The following is an 11,674-nucleotide window of genomic DNA, read 5'->3' as shown; positions in this document are numbered from 1 at the left end:
ACAGTCAGTGGTGAGTTGAAACATTTCAAATGGTGAATTAAATTTGTATGGGAAATTAACCGATTGCAGCGCCACGCTATTGCCACTTGTGTTGCCGATTTCAAATGGCCGTTAAATTCCTTACACAGTTTCGAAACTGGACTTGGATGTCTGTTCTCTGTGCTTTTAGTTCTGGCATGAGTTGAAAGAAATTTGAGACGATCTTATGATGATGATGATGGAGAGCGGCAGCCACAAATCGAGTATTTTGACGTACTATTGTTTGATTACTTTAGTGTAATCCTAATTGTGATGTTGCGCCAAGAAATATATTACCAGTATACTAGTGCCGAATGAAGTCAAGGAATTTCCTTTATAGAAATTTCCTGAACCGACCGGGAATTGAACCCATCGCCCTCAGCACGGTCTTGTTAAATAACCGCGCGTCTGCCGCTTCGGCTATTTGGGCCCCAATGGGTACATTCTTGCAATATGCCCCGCTAACCGTATCCTTCCGGTTTTTACCACCTTCAGGATGTTGGGTTCGTCGTAGAATGCAAATCAGCGTTAAGAAACAGCGTGAAAGAAAGAGATGTCAACCGATGTATCGCGACCCCAATACGGATCTACCTCGTTTGACGTAATTCCATATGGCATATGCGATTTAGCACAATAAATTATTGAATAAAATTTGATAATCAAAAACCATCTCCATGGAATTTCTTTCATATCTAAGCACAAATGTTTAAGTCAGGCACAAAACAAGTTTTTATTAGAAAAAAAATCTAAAGCGTAAGCTTCAATCCGTAACAATTTCGTTCCTTATGCTACCACGATTAAGGGCGATTTTAACTTTATTCGGCACTGGTTACACCTGCTTTCTTGAAATTGGCTGCGATGCTTTTAACTGTGGGAGTTAACTCTTCCAATTGCTTGGTAATACCTTCCACGTCGGATTTGGCATCGGAGGATGCACCTTCGGCACTAAGAAGTTTCAGTACCAAGTCTGAAAATGGTCGATATGCGATAATTAATTTAAATTATCAATGATTTGTGAAGCTTCGTTTCTGTGGAATGTCTAATTAAGTCCCCGGCATAAGACCGTTTTGCATAACATTTTTGATTATTAGGTAAAATGGACCGAAAGGATCTGCAAACCTATAAAAATAGCGGACTCGGAACATATTGGCCTCCTAAAGTGAGGTTAAGTTTTGTGAAATCCCATTTCGTATTTTAGTTTTTGAGTCGTTTCAGATAAAATTTATTGTGGGATCGGGGTAGAAAAAATCATTTTATCGATCAATTTACCAAAAAATTAATGATTAAACTGATGGGGAACTGGTATTTCCCTTTCAAACTTCCAAATTTTCACGACACAACCTATACTTTTAATTGCCAATTGACCTTCGGCTTCGATACAGTTCAGCAGGAGATCAAAGGTAATCATAAATTATTGATTGATTATGGAATTTTCACTTATTTCAACATGTTTAATGTAGTCGGAATTAGGAACCGAAAAAAGTGATTGGAATTAGGTGATGTCACGGTATTTTCCATAACCCAAAACAGAAAGTGTCCACGTCCACACACCGATACTAATGTCTCTGTCCCTGTTTGATACTTACCGTGATAGGAAGTTAAAGTTTGCGCTTGTTCGGGACTCAGCTGTGGCTGTAAAAAGCTCAAAATGGACGAAACATGTCGACCGGAAGCGTGCAACATATTTTGAGTGCAAATGGTGAAAATTATTAGCACCGCCAAGTGCAGCACCAACGCCGGATCCGAACAGTTTGCCAATTGCTCGAGCAGGCCGTGCTTGTGGCATAGAATTAAATTTCTGAAAGAGACGAAAATAAATTGATTAGTACCAATTGATTTCCTCTGTTCAATTGATTACCCCCTCGCCGTAGGCAAGCGAGGAGCTTAAAATAAAACAGCGAGTTAACCGGCTTAATTGCCACTAATTACCTATCTTTCTTCTTGTCGATCTTCTTCAGAATCATACTGCACGCTTGAAGGGCGCTTTCGGCGACATCTAGGAAATCATCAATGGAAGCGCTGCTGGAGACTGCCTTGTTCAGCGCGAGCAGTGCCCCCTTGTACTCCTGGCTGCATTCCTGGGCAATTTTGTTCCGCTGCTCCACGGTTAAAGTGGTGCCATTGCTGTTCAGATTGCACTCGGCCGCAACGTAGAAGCATATTTCGTTGCAAAAGTCGGTGCCAAGAGATTTGAGCAAGTATTTTATTAGCTGAGGTTGTACGTCGGCCGGAAATAGTTTTATTCCTTTTTCGTACAACCGGATGTCGTTGTACAGATTGTTTAGCTTGTCCTGGAGACTTGCATGGGTCTGGCGGCGATTCTGGTTGCTCTGGTGCAATGATATCTCGTACAGTTGATGAGCTTTAGCCAATGCTAGCTTGCTGAATTGCCTGTAATAAGAAAAAATAGTTTTTAGGGGCTATTTTTATGAAACAAATAGATTAATGCGGAGCAAGAGGTAGATTGCGACGATTGCTTTTTTTCAGCGATTTCTTGCCTGAATTTTGCACGCATCGAGATGAGCCAAGAAATTGCTAGCGATCTACGTACTATCATAAGCAGTTAACAAATAAAAATAAACCAACATCTGATCGACCCATACTGCCCGAAACGGTTTCGTTTCTGCTGACTTTCCAGGCTTCTACTTTACTTATGAAAATTCTATAAGCTGCAAACATCCCATGTCGTATGTCTATGCCGTACACATGATATTGGAAGCAGCGACGCGTGTAACACAAAAGTACGGAAATCTCCGGAGGACTTCCCGGATAATTTGCTGTAGAAATCCCTAGTGGAGATCCTGAATTCAGGGTGTCCGTCCATTCAACTTCAGTTTTTCGATTCCCGTATTTTTTCCCGGGTATGGACAAACTTCCCGTATGACACAACTTAGGGGCCGTACACAAATTACGTCACGCTTTTAGGGGGGAGGGGGGGTTTTGCAGAACGTGACGACTCTTACAAAAAATATTAAGGTCCCATAGAAAAAGGGTGACATATGGGGGAGGGGGGGGGGGGTTGAAAAAGGTCGATTTTTGCGTGACATAATTTGTGTATCACCCCTTAGCGCATTTTTTTATACACAGATGGTCAATAATCAGATACGAGATTTGTTGACTTCAAAAATTATAATTAAACAACTAAATAACTCTACAATCGACAAAATTTAGCATGAAAGTCTTTGAATGAGTGTAATCAATGTTGTACCTTTTAATTTCGCCTATCTATATTAGAGGACAGAATTAAAAGGTACAATCTGAGAAGGTGAGAAAATCTAACGAATAACACATTCAGTTAATACTAATTGAATTACTGAAGAACAAAAACTGATGATTGAGATAAGAGATAAAACAGCAGAAATAATATCAAAATTTAGTATGGATAAGTGCTCAATAATAGCTCGTTAAGATATTACAAAATCAGAACAATATCAGACAACAGTTGCCAATTTTTTACCTTGAAAATAAAAAAAAAAATCCAACAGCCAGCATCGAACCTTCGACCTTAGGAGCCGCAGGCTTCTTCTTTTTCTTCTTTATGGCTCTACGTCCCCACTGGGACTTGGCCTGCTCTCTTCAACTTAGTGTTCTTTGAGCACTTCCACAGTTATTAATTGAAGGGCTTTCTTTGCCTGCGATTGCAAGAATTTGTATATTATGAGGCAAGGACAATGATACACTATGCCCAGGGAGTCGAGAATATTTTCCCGACTGGAACGGGAATCGAACCCGCCATTTCCGGATTGGCGATCCTTAGCCTAAACCACTAGGCTAACTGGAGCCGCAGGCGGCGATGCTTGTCTTTCATCTGCAGCTCACTATTGTTAAGATTACAGACTGTTCCAGAAATTACAAATCAAAATCACATAGAGACATGACATAAAAAAATGTTCGATTTGAGATCTGATTTAGATATTCTCGTCTACCTGGGAAAACAGATTACACTCATTCGAAGGAGGTATTATGCTTAGAGAGTTCAAAAAGTCGATAAAAGACGGAAGTCTGTAGAAAAGTTCCTTTCTATAACAAGGAAATGGAATCTATATGTAAATATTATTGAAATAATGTCACTGTACCTGATTCTTTCGCGGAGTTTTTGGCGAATGTCCTAAAAATTAGGTGGAAAATATATCGAAATATGTTTGGTGAACTATACCTGATCGTCAAAGAAAATCATGTATCAATCATTTGCTACATTTTGTGAACATCTTCATGTAAATTTTTGTTTTGCTTCCATCGTCATTTATTACAGTTTTAAAATGGATTCTGCTATTGTACTCAGGAAATCTGTTAAAAATGTCTTAGAAGATTCCATCAGAGTCTTACAGGAGTAGCTTTTTTTTGTTTGGAATATTCGCAATAATTTCCTGTGTTACTCACTCGCTCTTGAGATTTTTATTTGCATTTAGCTTTGATATTTTTACTTGACTTCTGCCAAAGGGCTCAAATTTAAGGTAGAAAATTTCCTGGTAGAGATTATATAGAGTTGAAACTAAGAATGTCACCAGAATTCCTCCAGGCAATGATGCAAATTATGACCTCACGAATGCTCAATCAACTTATCAATTGTATTTTTATCGCTTGCGATTGAACTGTACACTGCTCAGCGATGACCAGAGGCAAACAGGTGGCAAAACCAACATCACAGACAAACAGACGTAACACTCTGATAATTCCCATCGTACTTCGATTTAACGATCTTTTTCAAAATTTGATAGTTAGCCAACTACCCCCCTGTGGCGCTCGTTTGTTCGAGTTTGACGTTTGCTCACTACCGCCACCTAGTTGATGGTCGGCCAAACTTAGTCATTTTAGCATTGGGCGAATATGTTTCCGTGACTATGATTTGAATCGAAAAATGTTCGAAGCGTTACGTATGTTTGTCTGTGCCAACATGATGTAACTCACACACGATTTTGCACGCATCTATCAGTGCCGCCACATGCTCACCCGAACATCCGAACAACACCGAAGTTACGGCACGAACGCTCGACACGCACACAGAAGCAACATTCGCATGTACCGACACCACACCAATAACGTTCCCAGCCTACGATGCTTCGTGAAATTAGGTGATCGAAAAGCATCGAAAGCGATGAAAAGACAGGCTTGGCTGGAACGCAACAGCTCAACGGCGAAAAGGAGCAGGCAACAATGCTGATCAGCGTCGAGTCTGTTCGTGTGCTATTCGTAAGGGAGGTTGATTTGATAAAGCGAGGAAGGGTGAAAACGTATTCGTTTTCGAAAGCAAATCGCATCATTTCGCGAATGTATTCACCAAATATCAAGCTTGCCTCCAGAAGCTGATATTCTTTTTTTTCCAAAAGTAAAAATCTCCGGAAGTAACGTCTGCAGGTTTACCGAGTCCTCCAGGAATTCCTAGAGGGCCTTCATGAACTTCTTCGGTATTTTCGCTAGAATTTTGCTGTCAGGATTTTCCTAGAAAGTCTTAAAAAAATCTTCGGGAAATCTTCTATAAATCTAAAAAAAATCACCTTAGAAATACCTATATTCAGATTTCTTTTACATGAATTTATCGAGATTCAAAATCCAACAAAAACTATTGAAATATCTGAGAGACTGATTGTCTATAAAAATAGTCGGCAACTCTGCTGTTGTTGGCAATGTATTCAAGACTTGCTTGTCACTAATGCAGTACAGACAGACACCATAAAAAAAATTATACCGGTGCCTTTTACAATTTCCCGTGTTTTCCCCGTATTTTTGCCGATGATTTCGAATTCCGGGGTTTTCCCGTATGGATGAACGGATACCCTGTCTCTGGAAAAAATCCAGGAGGAAATCGAGGAGAAAATTCTAGGGAAATCTCTTGAGGAATTCCCGGTGTAATCTCTGTAAAAATTTCAGGATTCCCTGGAGGGATCTCTAGAGGAACACCTGGATAAATTTCTGAAAAAAAAATTCGGAACAATTTCTGGATAAACCCTAGAAAAACTTCGGATTAAATCCTTGGTGAAATTCCCCGAGAAAAATATGAAGGAATGTTCTGTTATTCTGTTCTGTTATTCTGTTATAATCAACGCACCCCCGGACCGTGGCCAATCTGCGTTGAATCGCTGGGCGATACGTCTACCAGTAGACTTGTATCTGCCCTATGCTAAACCGATTAGCATATCAAGTCCTTTCCACTGATGAGTAGGCTCGAATGTCCCGCCCCTCCCTATAACCCATAGGGGGAAATAAGGAGTTTCCAGTTTCAAGTATTGTATTGATTATGACACCAACTCTTTCTATTCCTTGGGAAAAAAATCACTAGACTTGGATTATCAGACTACTATTAATAATGAACATAATTAAGATACAAGTTTACATACACAATTGTAAAAGCAGTGTCAGATACTTTAAAGTGAATTGAAAAATGTGAATAAGATAAATTGTAAACTATTTCGCGGCGACACGAATGCTTCAATAGTGTCATAAATAAAGGCGCAAACAAACAAATAATTGATATTGAAGTATGCATATTGAAGTATTTATCTATTAGCAAAGTAGTAGAAAGAGTTGGGTGCCTGATTATAAAATTGTTGTACTTATCTTGTGTGTTTCGGACAAGTCCCGCTTGTGTTGGCCATTAGGACACTTCTTGCTTCAAAACGGTCGTTTCTGGAATGGAAAGAGAATAATTGGCCGCACAACTCCGCAAATGGGCGGCCCGCACATATTAGTATAATGTTGCAATGATTGAAAATAATAGAGTATAATTGTTAATCTATTTGAATACTGCTACTAGTTCAGGTTTCTCACCCTCCACGATTCTCTAGATACTGTTATAGCGTGTTTGTTGTAAATTTGTTAAAAAGTGAAGCCTCCAAAACAGTTACGTGAAGTTGTATCAAAATTCTACAGAGTGTTGGGGAAGGGGAGGGGAAATAAACATACTTCTTCCTACACCTAGCAGTTCGGATCTTCTGTTCACACTGTCATTCCAACCTTCTTTCAGTGTGAAACGTTTCTGGATCTGGAACGGGTGGTATCACTTTACGCTACTCTTCTATCATGAACATAGATAGCTACTTTTTAAAATAAAAGTTTTGTCCTACTACCTATTTTATACCTGAAAGATGTTAATTGGTCAAATGTTTCGTTCAGCAAGTCTATGTCCATATTGATGATACAACCTTTTATTAATGAGTAATAATGTTGCTCACAGTTGTGAGGCAATATAACATTCAACTCGTTGAGGGCAAGTTATGAACCTACAGAAAATTTCTTATTAGGCTGTTACCTCTAAAACTACTAAACACATATTGAAACGTGAAATTGTATTGTAATAATTGATCCTAATCTTAACCCTATCACTGGAACGCGTTTGAAGCAAATTGATATTGCTAATGATTTGGTTGGGCATTAAAAGTTTTTTTGGTTTCGACAATAGTCACATACTATGCCCTACGACATTGACGATTCTATTGTCTATGGCTCACCTATTTCGTGCCACCCAGCAGGGACTTGGTCTGGTACCCAATTCAGTATATCCGCTCCACTTAATATACCGCACCTCTTTTGATTTGTGATATATTACGCGGAACATTACTCTCTTCATTCGGATAGCGGCTATGTAACCCATTGGATTAAAAGACTCCATCAAACATGAAGCGATTAATCGGAGACTGAAGACTCTATACCAAATTTGGCTCAGAGACAGGTAATCAGTGAGGTCAGTTTTTCTCGTTTGTCAGAGACGATTGATACGTATTAAGACAAACTTTCCACTGCATCTGCCAGCAATAATCGGTGATCGATCAACATTCCGAGTACCCCAATTTACACAAGAATGCCAAGGATCACCGCTCATGCTTTACAATACAGTTGGAAAAACTAGAACAACACCTGGCCACAATGATGCATAAAGCACTAAAGCGGACCGGAAGTGTTGGTGAGCCAGCCCCCACCAAAAAAAAAAAAAAAAAAAAAAAAAAAAAAAAAAAAAAAAAAAAAAAAAAAAAAAAAAAAAAAAAAAAAAAAAAAAATATGAAGGAATGTTCAGGGAAATTCAAGTCTTTAGAGGAACTCCTGGGTAAACCCCTGGTGATGTTTCGGGGGAATCGCTCGTGGAATTCTTTTTTAGGAATTGTTGAGGAAATTTCTGGATAAATCTGGAGAGGATACATGAGAAAATGTCTGGTGGAATTACTTTTTTGAGCCCTAGAGAAATCCATAGAGAGATCTCTAGAGGAACCCTGACGAAATTACTGATAGAATTTTTGAATAAACCCCTACAGAAATGCTTATAGGAACACCTGTTCAAATCCCTAGGCAAGTTCCTGAATAAACGCCTTGTGGTTTTCCTGGAGGAATAGCTGTTGGAATTCCAAAGGAGATAACCTTGGATAAATCCTTGGTGGCATTTCTGGAAGAATCTCTGATGAAACTCCTGAAAGAATCCCCGGAAGAATAACTGGATAAATCTTTGGTAGTTTTAGATTTCTGGAGGAACCTCTGGTTGAGTTCTTTGTGAAACCTTTCAAGTAGTCTCTAGAGGTATTCCCAAAAAAATGCTTCGTGGAATTTCTAGACGAATCTTTGGTGGAATTCTTAGAACAGCCACTTGATAAATCCCTGAATAGAGTCCTAGACAAATCCCTGGATATATCTCTGGAGAAATTCTCGAGGAAATTCTTAGAGGAATCTTTGGATGAATTCATAGATTAACCTCTGGTAAAATTCCTGAAGCAATCCCACGAAAAAAGAAAAATGCATACTTAGGGCCGATTTCTTCACCCTGGCCTAAGCGTTAAACCAGGGTTGACTATATGGGTGCACCTGGGTTATTGGTTAAGTCGAGTTGAAGAATTCAGCCCTTAGATTCTGATGGTCCAGCTCAGGTTTAGTATTTTTTTTTCTATTTTTACTGAATTCTCAACAGCAGATTTTACTCGGTAAACTCGATAATCAATCGTTCATTAATAACGATATTCCATCAGTTCATCAGTAAGTTTTGACAGTTGAATGACATATCTTTTAGAAGTAGAGCTAAAATTGTTTTAGATACAGTGGCGTTTCGGTTTTATCACTAGTCGTTTTAATCACTACTCGCCCAAATTCACGGTTTTCTATTCGATTTTATCACGATTTCCGTTTCGTTTTTATCACACTTGTTCTAAAACATTCCCAAATCAAAATAAAATCAATACAGCATTGCCTAGTCCACCAAAACTGTTAAAAATGTGAACTACGACTCATATATTCTACAGCTGAACGATTTTGAATAAAAAAAAAATACATTTTTTCTCGTTTCACTAAATTCACGGTTTCGTTTATATCACGGTAAATTTTGTTTTGATCGTGATAAAACCGAAAAACCACTGTATTTATATTGTTTATACAGCAACTATTTTTTGTAGACCTGGGACCTCGAAAGTTCACATAAAATTCAAGAAATGTACATGTAATAACGGCTGTAACAAGAATTTAACGCTAAAGTACATGTACGCACATTCATAAAATTGCAATAGAAACCAAATTACAACTTACGGAAGATAGTGCTGCGCCAGCTGCTTAGAAAGATCCTCCAGCCCTTCAGGTTCCAATCCAGCTTGCAGCACCTTGGCAATTTCTTTCGCCGTAATCAGCTCAATGGACGCCTCCTTTCCACTTTTCTTGCCTGCTCCTCCCACACTGGAGCCAACGTCATCATCCGAATCGGAAACGTTGCCTCCCTTCTGACCGCGGGCGTGCTTTTTGGTGGACTTGGTTTTCGTTTCCCGTCCTTGGGTACCGCCGCCACCCTTTCCGCCGGCTGCCTTCTTACGACGTTCCTCGCGCTTATCGGCTTTGCTTTCCCCGCCAAACGAAGATTCTTTTTCCGTGGGATCCTGCTGGTGTTTCATGAGCTTCTCGGCCATGTACTGTTGATAGCTGCCGCTGTCAACGGATGTTTTCGCATGCTCCTCGGAAATACCGTAACAGGGTTTGATAATGTCATCCACGAATTTGGTCGTAAGGATTGTGCTGCCAAAGATGAGCGTTTGCTTTTGCATGGCCGGAGTGAGAACCATGGATAGCAGCTGATCGATGTCTTCGTCGGTCATGATCGTTGGCAAGATTGTTGAAACATCCAGGTAGGTATTGGATGACAAACATTCTTCCAGCGAAGCAACAACCTGGTCAACTAGTTTATCTCCCACACTGCACTTTTTAAGGTGAATGATTTTCGCCTCGGGTAGCTGATTTGTAATAAAGTTCTTTACATCAGTTACACCCAACCCAGCGACGGAATCATGCTCCAAATAGCCATTTTGACGGTAAAAATTCTGTACCCAATCTACCTGGGTTTTTCTATAAATGTGTGGAATGTACTGTGCTCCTGGTGATCTAGATGTCACAATTCCAAGCGTTGCCACTTCGTTAACCAACATATTGAACAGCCTATCCGGAATTCCACACTGGGCAAGAATGGCGGACACTGGAGTTGGCTTCGTAACGGCGGCCAGCACACCGCGGATTTTAGCCTTGCTTCTGGTGACGTACGACTGGGTGAAGAAAATGTTTGCATTCGATGCGTCCTGTTTTCCCATAATTATTTTGTTTAAATACTTGAGAATAATATTGCCCAAAATAAAATCAGCTGGCAAGTCGTACTGCATAGTCAGATCGGCCACATTTATCTCGCCAGCTTGAGCCAACTTCTCGTTGATCTCCATTGCAACCCGCTCAAAATACGACACATCCAGCAGCTGACCCAAAACGAACTTCACGCTCGAATCATCGGCCACCACCTGTTCCGCCACCCGCTGCAGCCGATCAAAGTCCACATTCAACGTTTTGGCCAAATCAACCAGATTGATCCGGCCACCTTGAACGAACAGCTCATCCTTCACCTCCTGTGCCAGATGCGACTGGGTGAGGTATTCCTTCCCGTCGGTGGTGAAGATAACCTCCAGCAAACCCTTCTCGATCAGCAGGCTAACCACCTCGACGCAATTCCGTTCCGATAATCTGAAATCGCAAATAGAAAGGGATTGGCGTTGAATGGAAATGCCACATCGATTCCTCAGACGAAAACATACCTTTGCAGACCGGTGGAAAGCTGTGCATTCTGGAAATCGGCCGCGAGCCGTTTGATTTCATCCCAATCAGAAGTCATTTCGCGGCGGTTTAGGAAACAGATATTCCGTATGAAAAACTTTCAAAAAACTCACAGATATGCTGAAATAGTACAGAAAAACTGAAAAATTGTGCAAATTTTACGGATGTGATTGTTGTTCCACATACGCAAGAAAATGTCAACAAAAAGAAACGTCATCCGGTCAAACGGCGTTCGAAAGTTCGGTCGAAGAGATATATTACCGACACCTTGAACGGTAGCGATTAGGGTTCATGCAAATATTACGTAAAAGTGTCATTTCGCTGTCGTTATGCCAAATTGTATTATATTTTCAGTTCAAAACCGAATTAGCGACATTTTTTCTTTTACTTTCGCTGTATTTGCCTTGTACACCTGGTACTCTATACAGCGCACCACTTCCGACATTGTGTTTAACGCGTTAAACCTGGGGTGTAAGTTGACTGTCAACTGGGAACAAATTTCGCCTATAATTGCTTTGTTTGGAGTGCGAAAATCAGCTAAAAATTGAAAACTCCCTGGGCGATTATTTTTCTCTAATGAGAGGATAATTTATCACTGTGATTCAAG

At 40.1% G+C, this 11,674-nt stretch overlaps 1 protein-coding gene across 1 annotated transcript; it reads right to left on the bottom strand.

The window, feature by feature from the left end:
• Nucleotides 1-729: 729 nt before the first annotated feature.
• LOC109407882 (E3 UFM1-protein ligase 1 homolog) lies at nt 730-11,277 on the bottom strand. The gene is made up of 5 exons (XM_062851385.1): nt 11,049-11,277; nt 9,514-10,977; nt 1,948-2,409; nt 1,605-1,816; nt 730-985 (listed from the first exon to the last, which is right to left on the bottom strand). The coding sequence occupies exons 1-5, from the start codon at nt 11,123-11,125 to the stop codon at nt 834-836; spliced, it is 2,367 nt and encodes a 788-aa protein (XP_062707369.1). The 5' UTR covers nt 11,126-11,277; the 3' UTR covers nt 730-833.
• Between the last annotated feature and the right edge of the window lie 397 nt (nt 11,278-11,674).

The sequence above is a fragment of the Aedes albopictus genome, chromosome 2 (genome assembly GCF_035046485.1).
Source record: "Aedes albopictus strain Foshan chromosome 2, AalbF5, whole genome shotgun sequence".
In the NCBI taxonomy this organism is placed as follows: Eukaryota; Metazoa; Arthropoda; class Insecta; order Diptera; family Culicidae; genus Aedes; species Aedes albopictus.
This window is presented reverse-complemented; position numbering and strand designations above follow the sequence as displayed.